This window comes from Coccinella septempunctata, chromosome 5 (genome assembly GCF_907165205.1).
Source record: "Coccinella septempunctata chromosome 5, icCocSept1.1, whole genome shotgun sequence".
NCBI lineage: Eukaryota > Metazoa > Arthropoda > Insecta > Coleoptera > Coccinellidae > Coccinella > Coccinella septempunctata.
The window spans coordinates 39,272,737-39,292,595 of NC_058193.1; the positions used below are offsets into that span (position 1 = coordinate 39,272,737).

Consider the following 19,859-nt stretch of genomic DNA (forward strand, 5'->3'; position numbering starts at 1 on the left):
TTGTTTATATTTGAATAACTCAAAAACTGTTTTTCCACCAAAATCATCATAATGTGGCCTTTAATTAAATGAAAGTTTGTAGAGTTGTGAACTCAACCGCTAAATCACGTACACAGAACACAAATAATCACCCACAGAACACTAATATACATCCAAAGAGGATCTCTTTGATACATCACGTGATATACATCAAAGTGACAGAAGAAGTCCTTGGAACATAGAGAACAAATAATCAACACAGAGTTTAGATTTTTTTTGTGAATTCCATAGATGAACGTGAATGCATCATGGATGACTAGACTGCAAGAGTTTCATAAGTACCTCCCAACTCGTTTTAAACATATTCACTTTATCCCCGAAGATCCAGGGATAGATGCTTGGAGCGAGAAATATCAACTCTCTACCAACAGATTTTTTATTTACAAAATAAGTATTTGAACGAAACGAAAACACTTCAAATAAATAACAATGCTTGAACTAAAACAACTAATAATACTAATGAACATGGGACTAATGTGGTACTCGAATCTTTCGACTTTTCCTCATTCTGTTGCCTTGTATGTTCGGGTGTGTGGTGTGGACTTCTTTTTCTTCTGAATTCCCTGTCAGTTCTCTTCCTAGAATCATTTTGGACCAAAGAAAGCTTAGTAGAAGCTGGTTTGGAACGACCATTCGAACCTGCGTCATGTAAGAATGGAACGTCCAAATTCCTATTCAGGGTTGCCCTCTGGTACAATTCAGGCGGTTTGAGGTCGTCCAGAGGGGGTAGTTCTCCTTTGAAAGGGACGGATTGTGGTCTAGTTCTGATGAACTCGGATGTTCTCAGCGATTTAGTGTTTAAGGTTCGCATGGAGTCAGCTAGTTTGGCTGTTAGGCTAGCTCCAGACACTCTTTTTCCATCGTATGTCACAACTACGTCAGGAGCGGTCTCTTCATCCAGATCTGACTCTTCAGGGATGATATCAATATTGCTGGGTTGACTTATACTGCTTAGAGGCGCATGTTTCTGATTGTCCGGTGGCAGATAGTAAATTTCTCTATTCGATGATTCTTCCGCGTCATGATCCTCACTGACATCCCTGAGATCTCTAGCAAATTTTACCCTCACCTTGAAGTAATTCGGCTGCGATCTTTTAATCGTTCTTTTAGACTTTTTACCTTTCGTGTAGAGTTCGAATGATGGACTGTTATGTATTAACGAATTCTCCAAGGAGTTATCGTTTTCTGATCCATTATATATCATCGTGTCGCTCCTTTCCAAGATTGGAGTGAAACCCTCCTCTATTTTAATGTTGCCTGGATGAAAACCTGAACTTGATTGGTTTAGAATTGTGTGTCTCGTAGGGTAGATTACTTGGTTTATTTCTTTCGAGGAGTCCGGTCCACTACGGGACAATGCAGGAGCAGTTTCAGTCTTCTTGAGCGGAGAAATGTTAATCGCAGAATTATGATCTTTAATGACCGTCGCCGATGATGGTAATCTATGTGGTGATTTTGTAACAAGTCTAACCTGTGGAGTTAAAATGATAACGCTGGATGGCTGATTGGTTAGTTGAGCATTCGATCTTTGTTTCTGCATCATGAATGGTGAATTTATGTTAGGTCTTTTAAGGCGAAATGATGCTTTAATGTTTGAGTTGATGGTGGATATATGATGATGATGTGAAGAAGCGGGGTGAACGATTGGTTTCTGATGGTTGATGGGGTTAAAATTGCGATGGAATGAAGGTCTTACCAGAGCTACCTGAATGTAGCTTCTAACAGGCTGTCGTTGTTGGTTTTTAGTGAAGGAAATGACGATGGTTTTATTAGGAGCATTGTGAGAGGCTACTTCTGATAAGGGATGTTGCGAGGTAGTTGTAGTAGTAACGGAAGTGGTCGAAGGGGGGGGACTTGGAGTCGTTGTGCTTGTAGTAGTGGTTGAGGTTGTCGTGGAAGTCGAAATGGTTGTAGGAGTGACAGACGTGACAGTTGAACCCGGAAGTCCACCTAACTCTTCTAATCCGGTGTAGATCAGAGGGCTTGGTCTGAATGTTTGGTATTGAGGCTGGTAGGGAGGGTACGGCATCATATAAGAGTTCGAATGAAAGTTTTGAACGTAGGGATTTTGTTGAATGGGAGGATTGTTTGCTTGGAACATATTCCGATTGAAATAGAAATTTTGGGGGTTCGGGTAGTAGTCGTTTCGTATCATCTTTGAGTGTTTGTCGGGAAAGGTAAGTATGTCGTCCTTTACTGCTGAAATTTTAGATGCAACTTTATCTTCTACGTCCTCATAAGTAAAACTGTTAGATGTTACCATTGTTTCGCCATTTTTTTCATAGTTCTCTTCTTGATCGAATGGAGAAGGAACGGATATGATTCTTGTCTCACTAGCTGCTGGTTGTTCATCGCAAGAATCTAGAACGTTGATCTTCCAACCCAAATATCTGTGGGTGAAGCACTGGAAAAGAAATTTCGAATGACTTATGGTAGTCGTTTATACATTAAGCTACCCTACCTGATAGTACACTGTATCCGGTGTATTATCATCAGGAGTCCACTGAATCACTCCAGGTTCCCCTTGGTCGCACTTCAATTCTAAAGTACGTTGGTAAGCACCGAAAGAAGCGAAATCTTCCGCTTCCATATCTCCTTTTTGGGTCCAATGACACAACCTTCCTGTGCCTGTCGGATATACGTTTCCATCTTTGTCTTGTTGGGCCCCAGCGAAAATTCTTATTTTCTGAAGGAGAGAGTTATATATCTAGAGTTGGTCTGGAAACATTAAGGTTATTTCTAGCATATACCTTCTTATCTTCAGCACTCTGATGTTCATAACCACCAACTGGATCATCTGTTATGTAGAATGGGTGGTATTTTGCTGGGACGTTAGGGTCGAGACCTCCTTCAATCACAAACGTGTAGGTTTTTCCTCTGACAACATTTATTTCTGGGATGAGGAGGCCGTTGATGTACCACGATATTCCCCAGCCCACGTGACCTGTTAAATGGTCGAAAATGAGTCAGAAGATGAACAAACTCAACCAATTCTGACACTGCGACTCACCAGTGATAGCAGGATAACCCCTCTTGCCTCCAGTTGGTCCCATCTGGGCATAAAACACTCCATCATCTGGTTCATAACACTGGATCGGAGGTATGGTCCAAGCATCCTTCTTGGAAGCAGGTGCTGGAGTTGGTATATTTCTTCTAGAATTTTCGTCTGAGTTTTTGTTCGAACCTCTTTTACTTGATTGTTCGAACCTAGAAGCCACCCTTTCTGATTCCGAACCTTCAGATTCTAAAATAAACAAGAGATCACCTTTAGTTTTTTCCTTATTTCAAACCATCCCCACTAACCTCTAACCGGATTGCCCCTATTATTAGACCCCCTCCTCCTTTCGTTGTTTCTGGACCTGGAAGGGGTCACAGCTTCCTCCTCATCCTCATCCTGAGTCGTCTTTGGCTTCATGGGCTGCTCCACTTCTGGAGCTGGGCAATTCCATTTGGGACTACGTCCGAAATGTATGAATTTATCGGTCTTCAGGTATTCGCTGTGGAAGGACACTTCGTTTCTCTGATTCAGGGGGCCAATGGCCCAAATGATGGGCGTCGATTGGTTGGAGTGGATCGGCTGGTCGTATTCGTCATCTGCTCTTAAGGGACGTTGGTAGGTCACGATGGAGTAGCCGTTTACTTGGGCTGCATTCAACATCCGTATGCTGTCGGAGTTTTCCTGGAATTAGGTTTCATTTTTAATTGTCAGCTGTCATACTGGGAGCTGTCATTTTTGACGGATGACAATTGAAAAGTGTATTAACTAGGTTTGTTTCCCTACCCTGAATCTGCTATCTGGGCAGGAGCCTGTAGGCCCAGAACACTGTGATTTATCCTTGAGGTAGTAATCTACAGCATGGCCTTTCAGAGTTTCCTTATCGATCCAGGCTACAGCCACATCTCCATTGATCATGACACTTCCACTTTCATCTCCAGACACGCCGAAGGACATGTATTCTCCATTATCTTTAGAATTTTAAACATATCATGTTTTGAACATTCACGTGTCTTCGAAATCGGTTAGAAACGTTTTTCTTACCTATCTTAGCAACTAACTGCACAATTATGCTTTCTCCTGCCATAGCCCATCTCACTTCGAATGCAGTAGAATCTTGCAAAACTTCACAGTTAAGTTTTGACTGCAAAAAAATCGCAGGTATATGAGACTACTAGAGGTAAAGCTTGAAATACTTGAGCTTCGATAGAATCACGAACTAATCCATTTGGAAGGAATGAATCATAAAAACATTTCTTCAAAGCATTTTATTTCATTAGATTGTAAAAATATACTATATAAAATAAATACTGATATTTTCTCTACAAAAATAATTTAATATAAAAATAAAGAACCCATTCAAAAACTGGCTTTTCGAATACAATTTCACTTTTCATCTATCCCTCCGAATAGAATGAAATTTTTGGCATGAGGTACGAGAACAAGGGAAGGAGCAGTTATCATCTCGAAAAACTTTTACCACCTAATCGATTTTTCCATTGAAGATAATTCAACTAGTTTTTGGTATTTGTCGAAGCATTTTAGGTTTATTAACAGCGTGATTTGAAATATTTCATGGCAAGATCATCGAACGAGGAAATTCGAAATATTACTGTAGTGGTAAGTAAGCATTTGGATTAGCTACACTAAATCTATTGTGCTGCCTGTTCAGATTCTGTATAAGCTGCTGTTCCCTCGCGTTTCTCGAATTGAAATCACCCTGATATTGAGAATTGAATGGTAGATAAGGCATTGGCTGTCGCACCACTTGGTTTTGTTGGAAATATTGATTTTGGAAGGGTATGTGCTGAGGTATTTGCGAATACTGTTGAGCAGGTTGTATGTAATTCTGATGCACGCTATTTTCTACGCTTTGTTGCGCTTGAATCTGCCTAAACCGATCCTGATCATTGTTCAAAGGGATGTAATGCTGCTGGAAACTCCTCTGATGTTGCGGTGGAACGTTTTGCACCACGCTGTTCTGGTTTGTCAGCTGAGATATGTCCCTATGGAACAGTTCGTGCTGTTGGACTCCTTGGTCTGACCTCCGATTGGCCAAGAAATGAAAACCCCTTGGGCGATAGGTAGTCGCTTCTACGTTACCCCCGATTTGGTTATGGGGTCTAGACACCCCTCTCCTCGTGTTGTCTTGTTGCTGATGATTCTTCTGTAACAACAGACACATTATATAGAGGGGTGTCTATGTGAAAGTTATTGTGATCAAAATCACCTAACCTAGGCCTAAGGGGTTTCCATTTTCTTTACACGAGAACGATATAAGTGGGTATCCCAACTCAGGCGAAGTTTTATCGTGAAGGGGTTCTTTAATGCAATTCATTTATGCCCGCGCAGGACAGAAATTTGGTGGGAAATAAACCATTACGAACACCCTTGCAATCTCTGCTTCATTCTGGTTGTAAAATTTGGTACTCTCGCTTTATGGGAGGGGTGAAGTAATGATATAATTTTACCGGAAGTGTGATAACCCTCATATCCGGTTTTCCCAGGGTAACAATACCGTATGTTTTATGCCCAGGAGATGTTGCCTTTGTAACGTTCTGAGTTTCGTGTTGGTCCCAGTGAACTTTACTAATTCCCTAGTGCCCCTTATGACAGTTGGGGTAATGTTAAAATGAAAAGGGTAAAGCGAAATATGAATTTTCTGAAAATCTGACATCAAAAAACTTATTGCATATTGCTGATTTTCACCAACACTTCGAACTCTCACATTTCAAATCTTCTTTCATTCTACCTTATAGTTTTCATATTGCGAGAGAACGAAATTTAAGTACCTATCACTCTCCAGCACTAAAAACATCTAACTTTGTGGATTTTTTATGTTGAATGAAAAAATTCATTACTCCACAGTCTCCGCTAAGTTTGAATGAAAAAGTTTACTTATTTTTCGAGCTGCCTTACCTGAGGACTGACTCCTAGCATCTTCAAAGAGGGTGGCACGTTGAGGTTCTGAGGAATCAGAATATGACCGAAATCGACAGTGAAAGCCTCGCACCATACTCCAAAATGACCTATCTCGAACACGGTGAGATCTCCGGGTAGAGTAAGTACAATAGTCTTTCTGTCGTATCGTCTCAAAGGTTTCTCTTTGCCATTTTCGTCCGGAATCCTTGTACCTTGCGGAGATGGTTTTGAACCTCGCCCAACCCAGAATTTCGCATCTGGAAAGATATATGTATTGGGTTTTGTCTTAATCGAACAACGAACTTGTATGTTACTGATCAAACAAAACAGCTGATTGAAAAATTGAGTAAACATCGACGTTTTAGCATTCTCAACTTACTGCAGCTTAGTAACTATTAGAAATTAAAGACTTCATCTTCCTATATTACGTATCAGTATCGTGGTCTTCGAAAATGACTCCAAATTGTGGAACAAACCCCCATCCTATCTAGGAAAACTATCCCAAATAAGCGAAACATTCTCCCTTATAACCCACGCTCCAATTACTCGCCCTACATATGGCCGAAGCCTAACCGGAATAAAGCAAATAGCAAATAGTTTCCTAAAGCCCCAACAAAGCAAAGTTTGCACTTCCGTATAGAGGCGATACACTGAACATATTGTTTCGAAGTTGAACAAGAGGCGCGCATCTTCATCTTGGATAGTTTAGGCTCCTTGAAGGATGTACTCACCAGGTGCTTCGCCGTCATATGAGAAGTTCGGGATTAGCAAAGTTTGGGCGTCTACAATCACCACGTTATCCGATGAAACGCCGTGAACCCCCTGGAGCTGGTCTACCTTCACGGGTCGAGGGTAGTCGAAGTTTCTTGGGATTTTTACGTCGCCGAAGTTCACCTGTAATAAAAATGGACTGTGGAGATTGAACGTGGAAAACAAAATAATAAAACATCCCATATTCGAGGTGGCGGAGTTATCATCCCCTGAAACTCTGAACCATTTTATCAAATTTCCGTCTACTTCGAAAGTCAAGCTCTGTATATTCAGTTCAGACCGTTGATTGAAGCAACAGCCATTAAAAAAAGTTCGTTCATTGATTTATTTCGGACGGACACACCAAAATTCTCTTCTTCCACTTGCAGTCTGTCTTTTCCACTCCAGCTCTCCGTATTAATTGGAAAACTTGTAGCGAAATCGTGGAAAATCAATCCTCTGTCCCGTCCCCCTTCCGGACTCTTCCAATCTCGATGTACCAATTAATAAGACACGAGTTTAGAATTCCATAATGATCCAACCAAGTTGAGAATCCTTATCTTCCGGACCTAGTCTAGAGGATAAATTTTAACGTTATCCAGCTGAACCCTGAGTTATGAAGCGAATCCTAATCGGCCAATATACAGAGCTTCACAGTGAGCAGTCAGTATTTCAATTGGGTTCCAGAAAAACCATCTTTTCGATTAAGTATGTGTAGAATAGGTTGCAAGTTAATAGGGATGGTTTGTACCCACTATTAAAAGCAGGCTCAACAATATACCGAAAGTCGTATAATAGCAAAAAAAGTTTCTATCTTCTTCCGTGAACAAACTCAATATTGCCACGACTTCTCACATACATCACAATCTATCTCCCTTATCTACGATGGCGACAAATTCACACAAACACGAACTTACCGCGAATTCTTCACACCACACGTAGAAGATCTTGATATTGTTCAAGGTCTTGCCCTCTGGTAACGACAGTGTCACACCTTCCTTTCTGTACCTTCTTATGACTTCTCCGCTTCCCTTTTCATCCCTCAGGCGGAACCCTGAATTTCCAGGAGTGCGGGTATTGCCAGCGTAGAAGTAAGCGGCTGAAAAAATCCATTTCTTAAATAAACGAGTAGAGTTCTTTATAATCACCCTAGTTTTCATCCATGTCCGATATTTTGTTATGTAACAAATGACACTAAGTACTCCTCTGTCGCTTTTGGAAGACTCAAGACACAAATAAAAAATGACTAAAGGACAGAGTGGTAGTTAGTTAATTGAGAATAGAAAATACATGTATTACGAACAGATAAAATGAATTATCTATGTATGACAATAAAGGGAGTTCAGTGAATTGACAATTTTGAACTGAAAAAGTAATAATATAAAAATAACTCAACAGTTTTAACTTCAAAGGTAGCCGTAGTTTGTACTTTTTCAGAATACGAGATTGAAAATTATCGTATATGGTCTATTCCTAACTTGTTTCGTAATTCATATCATCTCTATGGTATTTCCATATCCAACAGATTGAGAGAGTATTCATAGAGTAAACTGTATAGATCTTTGAGGGATATTCTCGAATGTCAGCGTACTGATAAAATGGCAATTTCAAGCGGATTTTTGAAGCCAGCCCCCACATGTTTCTGCGGCAAAAACCCAAATTAGCGAGAGCAATTTCCAATTTACTTTTGACGAACAGCCATTTCCAAATATCATAACTTCGACTGCAGGAAATGAGAACTAATTGCAAATTCCAACCGGAGTTATACAACTTTTTGTGGAGAGTTCTAAATTTCCCTTTTTCTTCCTTTAATTAACTTTAATGTTTGAAATCTCCGTTTGATCTCGCTAATGAAAAAATGTTGATCTATTTCAGAGGGATGATTTCGGTGGAAACAGCTTCAATGAGAATATTTATAGCACTTTTTGCTCGTTTCCACGTTCTGGAATGCCTGAAATTTAGGTTCATACTCGATGAGGAAATTATGAGTCTGGGAATGAAGCTTTTTTTAGAAAAAGTTGAAGATATTTCACTCAGGGCTCTCTTGAAGATATTACTTTTACTTCTACAACCTCAAATGTGAGAAACTCTTTCTCAATAGCTCTAATAATTATTCAACAGATTGGAATTCCAAAGTGAACTTCATTCTATCAGACTAACGCTAATAAAAACATAACTTTATTGTGATTTCCCACTAGTAGGATATGATTGTCATTACGTGCTTTAAATGCCTTATCTGTATCTAATCTCCCATCATTCATGTGAAATTATCTTTTCGTGTAAAAAAGTTTTCATTTCCTCACCTGGACCTTGACCGTCATAGGTGAAATCCTTGATGTACAATGTTCTGCTGTCGACGGCGTAGACTTCCCCAGAAACCCCATGATGAAGCTCCGAAAGTTTTCCAATCAATTTTCCGAAATATTGGACGCTGCTGACTTCCCCTGAAAGTAAAGAAGGGACAATTAATTAATAAGTTTAAGGGTGGCATTCCTGCAAATCCCAAGCCGGCCGGCCACATCGATCGCATCGGGTGACCCTGCTTCGAACATTTGGGAAATTGGTCTAGAGCGGCGGAAGCATTCTTAAGAATTGTTGGAAAAGTGTGGAGTACATTAGGGAGACCAATCTGCATCGATTGATGGGAAATTTCGTGGATAAGTTGTTGGAAGTCGGATTCGAATTATCGAGGAAGAAGCACTCCAACTTGGGGGCGCTATACTTCGAAGAGAAAGTTTATCGAAGAATTTTATGCGTATATTCTTGAGAGTATGCTCGATATAGATTGGTACAAGTGAAGACTAACAATTTAGTTCCTTAATTTCAATTCCCAAATGGAGTTTCAGGTATCTCCAAGTGTTTTCGAAAAATCCTAACGATGTATTGGTTTATTATTGAAGATTATGGACCTTGTGCTGAAATTTATGATATTCCACAAACCTCGTTTCGTGAAAAATGCCTAGTAAAACATTATCATCGCTCTCCCACTTCCTGCATATCCCTTTATAACTAAGTCATAAAGAATTCCTCATTATACGAATCGAGGTAAAACCAACTCATTTTGCTTTCCTGCCTTCTAGACAAAAATGAAATCTAGAGCAGTTTTTTTCCCTGTAATAAACTTGAAGTTTATTATGGTGGATAATAAAACGAATTGAAATCAGCTCTGACCTGATTACTGTTTCTTATATCTGCGGAGGAAATCATCAACCTCGTTCAGACGGTTTATTGAGCTTTTTCAAGAGCCAATCCTGCTGGCGAAAACAATAAGACATAGAAACAGTTTAATAAGCGACTTGAGTGGTCGTGTTATTATATTAATCCATTATGATTCATTGCTCAACTAAATAATATGGCTGGCTTTAAGATGGGAAAGTTTGATTGATTGTAACTGATCGTTATTTTTTGAGTGCGTGGAAAAAATCGGTTTCTTAATTCATATAGAGAAACAAGAAAGAACTGTGTGAATGAATATGGAACAATATGAATTCAATAGGGAAAATTGATAGACTTATGTCTATAGCAACACTGCCAAACAGGATTTGTGTTACTTAATACACAAACAATGCAGTTTTCGAGTAGAAAAACTATCTCTTCTCCATCCTTTCAGTTGAATCCAGTGCTATTCCTAGATAATAACCTATTTTGAGGAAACAATCCTTTTCCAGAAAAGTTCAGTGAATTAAGTGTAGGTGATGATACATGGTTGCATCAAAGATTATAGATTAGAAAGATAGGAAACGAAGCGACTAGAGTGATGTGAGCGCCATCTGTGTTTCAAATGTGTTTTTAAGGCTCTAAGACTGGTTGAAATTTTAATTCGAGGGACATATGAAATTTTGCGAGATGTCAGAGTCAGATGGCCATTTCGATCAAACCGGTTTTGAATGTTTTGATTCTCGTATCCATAGACAACCTCGTATCGCCTTTTGTTTTTTGAGCCCGTTCTAGTTGCTGATTATTGAAATTGTTGTCTAATTTCTTGGCGAAAACCTCAGAATATCGTTCGAAAATTATTGTATGGTGAAGAACTGTGGATCAAATAAAACGAATTTTACTAAGGAAAATTGGAATGTAAGTATTAACTGGTAACATGTGACTCGGTCATTCATTGATTTTTGTTTTCAGTGCTACGAAGTGGATAAAATTTTCAGGGCGTAAAGTCCTGCAAACACTACTGACTACACCATGTGTAATGAACATTTTACTGCAAGTCGATTGAGAACTGTTTATCCACGTGAATTGTTGTATGCAGGAAGCATCCCTTACATGAAGTGCTCATTTAGGGGAAATTATGACTTTTACATGTCCATTCAAAGATTCTCAATTGCCTTCAATATATTCAGAAATGCAAAAGTTTCATGGATTTCGATTCGGGAATCGGGTGACTATCAAATTGTTGTTTGGAAAGTCAAAGTTTTATGAAACCTTCTGTGAGTGTTCATTCGTCAATCAATTTGTATATTGTGTCATAAAGAGGCCATACCATGAAGAAATCATGAAAAAGCATGAAGAAGTTATACGACGGGCTTGAATACAAGGCTTGTAAGGCTCTGTAAGGATTTTTTCAATTGTGGTTCTGAAAATTTTGTAAATAATATGTAAGTAACGGAAATATGTATCATATGACGGTAAATTGAATATTGGTTCATATCAATTTCTGATATAAATTGTAAAAATTCAACTCAATTTATTAATTCGAAACTTTTTCACAGAAAAAACACCTTTCACGTAACTATAGCAGATAACCAAGTACTCTTGTATCTTAGTCAAAGCTCTATTCGTTGTCCATAATTTCAAATTTTTGTAAATTTTTTATAGATTTCAAATAAAAATTTATCACATCCAACAGCGTATTTCATTGATACCAATCGATTTCAAACAATGTTCAGGTGAAAACTAACATCCTGGTCACAAAACAAAACCATCCTTTCGTTTTGGCGCTCAGGATGTTTGTTTTCTGGTCTCAACAAGGTCAATATTGAAATTGAATACGAGGAATAGAATTCGCCCATCAATTATAAAAGAGAAAACTGTTATTAAGCAGTTTTTTTGTATCGATAATACGTTTTCAGCGCCATCTCATTGTCAAATGTGTTTTCACTGGCCAAAATGTAGTCGGTTTTTAGTACTAGCGATATGAGGGCGTTTCCTATCTTTCTACTCTATAATCTTTGGGTTGCATGTTATCCCTTTCTATGTTTCCAATGAAATTCGAATTGTCATTTTGAACAATGACATGCGTCAACTTTGATCGAACGAGTGTAATCGAATGGGGTGCAGAATTTATTTCCTGGAATCAATATCATGCATATGTGTACCATAAAAAGATGTGGAGTCGTTAAAAACTAATGTATGTTCTGCCTGATTCATGACTGTTTGCTCAGATTTATGCTTCATATTTGTCTTTGTTCCGTCCACCACAGAGGAATTTTGAGTATTATCAAAACACCAGGTTGGGATTTTGGGGATTCGAATTAATTAACAGGATATTGTGCAGTATATGAGTGAAGGATCTTTGAGTATCGACCTTTTCAGAGTTTGAAATACATTGCCAAAAACTGATAAAGTAAAAATATGATAAAATCAACTTGAAATATTAAAAAAGGACAGATGTTCCAGATAACTTTGCAAAAGCCAGGAATAAAGAGAAATTCATACGTGATTCCTATCAATTCTTGAGTAGTGTAACACCCAGCCCCCATGCGGACGCCAGTGAGCTGATACCACCTACATCAGGCATATTTACCTACTTTGAAAGTTCATTTTAGGATCATCGACTATGCCTTTCACTTCTTACATGAACATAATTGTCTAAGGCATCAATCAAGTTTTCGATAAAAGACTCGAAGCAGATTGCTGTGAATTTTCGGGTTCGAGATTGGCATCAAGCTGAGAAAAAAAATTAAACCTTCTTTACCAAGCTTTACGTTTTAAAACTTTGGATGAATACTAGGTATATCGATTGAAACTTATTTTGGGAGGATTTTGCATCTCTTCACAAACCTTTTAGGGAGTGAAAGCCCTAAAAGGTTTGTGAAGAAATACTAGGTATAGCCATAGGAAAATCACCTTGTCACAGCCTTCCATTGCAAACTCCATTTTCATTAGTTCAAGCATTCATTACAGACTCGTTGAATAATAAAAGACTATCGATGAAAGGAAATCGATAGATTCCAAGAGAAACTCGGGGAAATATTCCAGAAGCAACCGTTCAACTCGTAGACTTTCAACTATATCTAGAATAACTTTAATCAAAAGCGCAACCGACGATTTTTCAACGGCTTATCAACGCTCCTCCGTCGAGGCAGCCAGGGGCGTAGACAAAGACGGGACGACAATGCGAAAAGTTACACCAAAGGCTGAAAATAACAACAGAACGCGATAAGGACGACCTAATCTCCTTGACTCGGAGCTACCCTCGGAAACTTGCTCGTACGTAACAATATGGAACTTTGCTCTTCCTCGTTATTACGTTTCACTTCGACAGTTCGAGTTTGGCCATTATTCGGAAGCGGAACCCGGCGAAAAGAAGTTTGGTTTGCGCGGTTTTTCTTACGGGGGAAGATTTGTATCCCGAAGAAACAGCTGCGGTTGCTTCCAACAAAGCCAGGGATGAAACTCATGTTGTTGTTCTTCCAACTCGTGGATTGATAGCGATTGAAATGAAATTGAAATCAGCCAACCACTTTTCGTTACCAATTTATCATTAATAAAATCCTCCTCATCAAAGAAACCTTCCTTATTGTTAAACAGAGTTTGACACTGAGATATAACCCTAGGATTTCAGATATCTCTTCTTCGACGTCATAGGATTATCCTTCTAGAAATCTCACCCTCTCATCAACTCAAAATTATTGAGATGATCCTTCCATTGATTATGATGTCCTAGAAATTAACAACTATTTTCAGGGCTATTTCTCCATTGAAAGCTCTAGGATTATCTAAAAATCATTTCAGCTGTTACCTGTTGGTTTTTTCCATGTTTCATCAGCATGAAAACCCGCATTTTCATCTGGGAAACATCGACCAAAGGAGGGCTGAATTCATCTATGTAGATTTAGAATGGTACTGGCCCAAAAACATTTCCCCGAGGAACTCCACACTCGGCAATTCCTCCCATAGAAGTGGCTTGTTTTCTGTTCATCCAGCTCCAGTTCTAATCAACCTTTTCCTGAAGTTTGAAAGATCTTCCACTGTCTTCCTTGGCCAATATACTTTGGAGCTGACTTATATTATGCCACGACTTGAAAAGCATGTAAGAAGAACTCGCAGAACAACTGAATCTCACCTTGAAGTACTTAAAGCGTCCAAACTTTAAAACTGTTTACCAACGGACACTTTCCAGGGCAGCTTTGGTCAGCAGACCTTCAGATGCCTCTCTCTAGACTGCTCTGGTACTCCTCGTATTTATATCTGAACTTGTGGATCATTTTAGTAGGAAAAAGGATCAGAAACCATAAGATTCACATTTGGAACGAAATATATCCAACGTCACCAAGATTTCTTGTGTGGAAGTTTATCAGAAGCCTTAGTTGAATCAACAAAGATACAAACAGCAACTCTGAAGGCATAATTCAGATTCCCATATCTTCCAATTGAAAATCCCCAATTGTATGAGATAGAACACAAATTAGACTACTTTTTATGCCATCCAGTGGCAAAACCAAACTTCCAGCATCGCATTACACCATCTGAAAAATCGAGCCACGATCCCTACGTATAGTTCTTTCCTCCCACGGGCCTCGAACCAAAGAGCCTCACTCCAGTTATAATCCCGCAACTTTTCTTCATTTTCCTAATGACTCTTCTTTTGTGGGACGCCATCGTTCAGGTTCGGAAGGATAAAGTGTCGGACGCCTCTCGATTGTGTGGCAGAGACCAGTAATCAGCGGAATTGATGAAAATTTTTCGGTTTCCTTTCCACCCCGTCCCGGCGTTTCCGGCAATTAGACAAATTGGTATGATTGGGCTGCTCGGGAAAGTCAATACGTCCATATTGTTCCAATTTGTTGCGGCCGAGCTATGTTTGTCGTTCCTCGAGAAGAATCTTGCGTTCGTACGGAGCGTTTCTTGATGATTACCCGATTCTGTTGATTTCTCCGGTTTATTGTGACTGTCTGCCTGGTTGGAATCTGCCTCTTCGTTCGAGAGTTTGACGAGGGAAAAATAAGAAACAGGCAAGGCTAATCTGCAGAAGTAGGACCTTGACAATATTAAAAAATTCGCTGGGATACCTCAATTAGGGGTTGATTTGGAAGGGGAATGAAATATATCCTAATTTATCAGCCCTGGGATCTAGATGATTCTTACAAAGTACCCATAGTCAAAAATTCGTAAAGCAATGATCATCAATTATTCGAAACATCATAGACACCTTAGTACAGCCTCAGGACAGCTCACTGGAGAAGCCCCATAAAAAAGAAGACATAATTTTCTAACGTGTAAACCCAGAACAGAGTCAACTTTGATGTTGTGTAATTCGAAGACCAAACTATTGACGAATCAGGAAAAAATTTAGAAAACTCACCACCCCCCCCTGGAAACTTTCCCCTATATCTTCTCGTTTCATAATTCCTCGGAACGGGCAATATTAAATTTTTTTCTACGTCAAACTTCCGTCCGAAAAACGGAGCTAGAATCAACAACAATGGTTAATCTGCAGTCTGATTATGTGCCCTTCGTTCTTCACTGCCTCCGAGTTCTTTTTTTTTCAGCTTCGATAAGTCAACACGATGATATTTGTGTCTAGTCCATGGGTAAACAGGGGGGGCTCTGTAAAAAGCATTCTGCTGGTAGGGATGAAACGCCACCGGGATGGGGGAAACTGGGATTATGTTGGCCGTTCGCAGTTCGATGTCAAAAAAACGAAAATATTCGGTCCAGAATTACAGAAGGAAGATTCGAGATGGAAAACACAAAGTTAACAAGCTATAACCCATGAAAAATTAACTATTTCTGATGTCATATTCCTTTGAAAGATGATGAAAACAAAACCATCAATATACCATGACAGCACAAATAATCTTTAAGCATAATCGTTTTCCCATATGAATATATTCATATACATTAACACAAGTGTCTAAAAAATCAGACAATCCTCGATGGGAACTTATTTCCGTAAAAGCATTAAACAATCCTTCACAAACGCCACGTGGAAATGAAAAATTCATGAAATCTTTTTGCTCTCCTTGACTCACTTGGAGGTTGTGTTCGTTGTTTTGAATTTTGTTCATTTCGCATAGAAACGCTCTGGAGCAGATCACGAAAGAAACCGTTAGTTCCACTAAAATGCCCTCTAGAAATTTGGCAATGCTTTGAAAGAAGAGCTTCTGAAATAATGAAGGAATCTATAAAATTGACAGCGTTTTCATTAGACATGGACCCTCAAAAATACATTTCGTTCTTTGAGATGAAATAGAATCGGAAGAATATGGTATACTTTCGGAGTCATAGGATGATCATAAGCCATTATTTTGGAAATACCAAAGCGAGTGCCAAAAGTTACCAGATAAAGTACATTTAACAATCGTATATTGGTCGAAGAAATTAGTATAAGAAGTGAAATATCATCCAGAGACCCATTTTCTTCCGAACAGGATGATGGCCATCTTCAAATTTTCATTCCATACAATCGAATTCTTTTTTTTTGACAATTCATCAAGTTGGATCCCACTAAAATTGATACACGACTTCAGGAAACTTTCTAATCGATTTCTTTCGATCACGAATGCCCAAGTATTTCCTGCATGATCTAACCTTCCATCTCCGATTAAGGTCATTTCACTCATTCACTACAACAATAAGAAAATAGATCATAAATCGTGCAACGCTATTTCCTCCTCATTACTATATTATACCACAAGTCTAACAGTCCATTCCAGCGATTAGTGCCGATAATTTGAACCTGCATACCTTGAATTGTCAGCTGCTGAACAAAACTAGTCTTTGAAAATCTTAAAAACCACTATAATTCCCATTCTTGGTCGTGAGTAAGAAGCCAGGAATGAACGGGTATCTATTTAACATCAGTAACGTAATATCTCTTCAATAGGCGTAGATGCATTACATTAATGGCTTCCATTTTGTTCGAGACTTCAATTAGGAAATGAAACAGGAGCATTCGTTCTGGAGCACGAGGACGAAGTTAACTATTGAAATGGCGTGTCCTGTGCGGGTTTCTACGATCCTGTAATTTCTGTTCATCTCGTCCTTTGACTCGCGGAGTTTGTGAATTCGTCTCGTCTTGCTTCTTTCCATCTCTTCATTAAGCGAGTATGGGATTTACGCGGAAAAATTAAGAGAAATCCTGGGACTGAGAACTTTGGGCTTTGGTGGAGATATGAATAATTTGGAGGAATTAAAATAGCCTATTTCAGGGCTTGGTGAAGAGGTTTTTTTGTGGATTTGAAGCCAATAAGCCCCAATTGGTTTATCAGATATTAATCATTGGAAAAACATTGGAAAATATTCAATAATTAAATGAGTTCACCATACGTTTTGCACCTCTCGTTCAGGTACTTCAAATATAAGTGATTTTTAGTACCCTGTAGATGAAAAATCGAAGAACAATTGATGCCGCTTGTTCGGAGAAGGAAATGTTTTTTGCTTCACTTTCAAGTGTTACAATGATGGCTCATTATTGTTAATTACAGTCACCTGAATAAAACATTAATTTGCTGTTGAGAAAATGGAAAATTTTCAATTGAAACCTAGCAGATTTCACAAACGGTTTATTATCTGGCAGCTTTTATCATTTTACATGGTATAGTCGTCAGTTTTGTTGAGGTGAACCAGCATGAGTGAGTCAGAAACAGTAGTTGATATACAAAATAAAACACCAAGGTTTCAAGTAGTTTTTGAGTGTTTCGTTCAAACTCTAAATGAAAATAAGAATCTTGAGAATTCATATCAAAATCGAAGAATCAAGAGAGTCTTATATTAAGGGAAAAGCCGATTTTTTTTGACACTGGTCTTTCGAGTAGTTTATTTAGCTGTAAAAAGTTTTTCATGAGTTCTATAAATAAACTTTTTGGCTGTTTTTTTTAATGAAATTAGGTTTGGCAGGTGTCCTTTGTAAAAATTCGGCAGTACTCACCAGACAGGAGACCGATTAAAACAAAAACCAGCACAGGCCGGACCGCGGCCATGATCACAATAAAAGAAGTTCGATTTCGCGTGAACCTTGCTCTCTATTCCTTGAAACGCGCTCTCTCACAGCGGATAGTTCGCAGTGAAACTGCAAGAACCACCGATGCATACGGTTTTAGGTAACCCTTCTACCGTTCTGCGTTTATCTCACCTGGGGGCACCGATTACCAATTACGTTTTATATCAGTTTACTCGGATGGTCGATCCGCTGGACCCCCGGGGATGCTGCATGGAGGAGCGGAGGACGACTACAAGGGTGTTTGATTTCGTTCAGGTGCTAAATTGAGTGTTTATGTCTCCTGTAACTACACCAGAGCTTTCAAGGTCCAGATAAACTTGAAATTTCGATCAGAGTTGTGTTAGTTGACATGCAAAACTAAAATTGAAGAATAAAGTGTTCGCTCATCATCAACTAGCAAAGCCCAGACCTTGTGCATAATATTATGTTTAAACCCTTTCTTTTATAAACTCACACCGAAGAGGTCGTCAATTTGTGATGTCAATGTGTAGTAGTATGTAATACTCAGTACTTAAGGATTGCCTGAACGTGAAAAAAATTTATAGTTACTCCAATTACAAATAATTTAATGAATACACTTCTCTAATCATGTAATATTGTTTGATATTCAAGAAAGACTCTGTAGAATATATGAATGAATTTTTATAGATAGCTGTAGGTATAGAGTTGTGATTTCCATAGGGCCACATCATCTCTCGAACTCTAGGCCCACTGGATGGAGGCTTTTTATCATCTAGAAAATTTATTTATGATGTCTATTCCAATAACATCAATGGTAATTGGACAAACAGCTATATCACAACGGAGGCTTGCTGAGCCGTTATATTCCGTCAAAACACCCGAGACAACTTTCGGTTTTTATTCGATTTGACTGCGAAGATTGTGAAAGTGGATATATTTTGATCCTCGGAGAGATAATCTTGCTTTCATCACACACACACACACAAACGCGATGTCAATGCTCCATGAGTCCAAAGACGAGGCGTTTTCTTTTGTATGGGACGAGTATCGATTCCCAAATGCTACTTTCACGGTTTACGTTTTGCAAAATATTCGCTTTCATGTCAGACGGCTGGTTGATGTCGATTTTCGGCCTGTAGCTGCACCAGCAATGAATTTATTTCAATAATGACGTCAGAAATCGGTTAGAACCACCTTTGTCAAACTATCAACTTGACTATCAATCTGAATCATAGTCACATCATGAAATTGAATAGTATCTACGATAGGTACACCTACTAGTTGAAATATGAGAGAAATATTCATCTGACTACCCTAAGAATTGATAATTTCAAGTGCATTTTTCAATGAATGCACATTGAAACAGACAAATCCAGCTTTCTTCTGTAAATAGCAGGTTTAGTGAATGATTCTCAAGTTTCGCTGTGCTGAGAAGGTTCTGAATTATCTTGTTCACAACATTCTTCTGAATTATCTTCATAGTGTAAAACGAGGTATTCATCATTTTTTTCTTCGAAAAATGACAAAGTAGAACTGGTTCAAGTGTATAAGAATGTGGAAGTTGTAATTAAATAATCAAGTTCGAAGCAGGAACTGTGATTATTTTGAAAGTTATTGGTTCTTGCATAGCAGTCTTAATATATCTTTACTTTCACCTTTGTCATCGTTATGAAGGTATTAAAACTTCTCGACAGTGGAATTTTGCACTATGTGGGCGCTAAAAGCGTCATTTTAATGTGCACGTTTGTTACCTACACTGAACTCATCCTATAATTCACAAGTATTTACCAACAACAATAACACTCGTAGATTGCGAGAGAATCATCATTTTGACGCTCTCGACAAAGAATTGTAGCGCCCGACACAAATGAACATTCCACCTACGTTGTTGAAACTGAAAAAAAATTGCTGATGATTTTTGTTACAATGGAAACTGCAGCATCGTTACAAAAAGTTGACAGGACTCTTTTGAAATAGAATAATGTCCATGACTACTTTAATAGTCATAGTTGTTCTTTAGGT

At 38.6% G+C, this 19,859-nt stretch overlaps 2 protein-coding genes across 4 annotated transcripts; both read right to left on the reverse strand.

Annotated features, from left to right (window-relative positions):
* Positions 1-401: 401 nt before the first annotated feature.
* Positions 402-2,194, reverse strand: LOC123314146 (transcription initiation factor TFIID subunit 12-like). Its single transcript, XM_044899267.1, has one exon. It carries the CDS (start codon positions 2,192-2,194, stop codon positions 455-457), a length of 1,740 nt encoding a protein of 579 aa, XP_044755202.1. The 3' UTR covers positions 402-454.
* Positions 2,094-17,986, reverse strand: LOC123314326 (protein Skeletor, isoforms B/C). Of its 3 annotated transcripts, none has more exons than XM_044899520.1 (13): positions 17,805-17,986; positions 9,010-9,150; positions 7,624-7,805; positions 6,688-6,850; positions 5,954-6,213; positions 4,079-4,178; positions 3,821-4,005; positions 3,343-3,718; positions 3,050-3,283; positions 2,790-2,983; positions 2,501-2,725; positions 2,300-2,443; positions 2,094-2,235 (listed from the first exon to the last, which is right to left on the reverse strand). In XM_044899520.1, exons 1-13 carry the CDS (start codon positions 17,854-17,856, stop codon positions 2,233-2,235), a joined length of 2,259 nt encoding a protein of 752 aa, XP_044755455.1. In that variant the 5' UTR covers positions 17,857-17,986; the 3' UTR covers positions 2,094-2,232. The 3 variants fall into 3 exon arrangements, with proteins under 3 accessions (XP_044755455.1, XP_044755454.1, XP_044755456.1); XM_044899519.1 differs by having other exon boundaries at positions 2,096-2,238; XM_044899521.1 differs by lacking the exons at positions 2,094-2,235; positions 2,300-2,443; positions 2,501-2,725; ... (3 more) ...; positions 3,821-4,005; positions 4,079-4,178 and adding an exon at positions 4,288-5,201 and having other exon boundaries at positions 17,805-17,972.
* Positions 17,987-19,859: the final 1,873 nt, after the last annotated feature.

Bases quoted from the DNA above. Each gene is read 5' to 3' on its own strand.
- LOC123314146 (XM_044899267.1), bottom strand. From the start codon at position 2,194: ATGATACGAAACGACTACTACCCGAACCCCCAAAATTTCTATTTCAAT.
- LOC123314326 (XM_044899519.1), bottom strand. From the start codon at position 17,856: ATGGCCGCGGTCCGGCCTGTGCTGGTTTTTGTTTTAATCGGTCTCCTG. The intron at 6,214-6,687 runs GTGAGTACATCC...ATATCTTTCCAG, and splicing joins ATATGACGGCGAAGCACCTG to ATGCGAAATTCTGGGTTGGG. The intron at 4,179-5,953 runs GTAAGGCAGCTC...ATTTTTTTGCAG, and splicing joins TGCTAGGAGTCAGTCCTCAG to TCAAAACTTAACTGTGAAGT.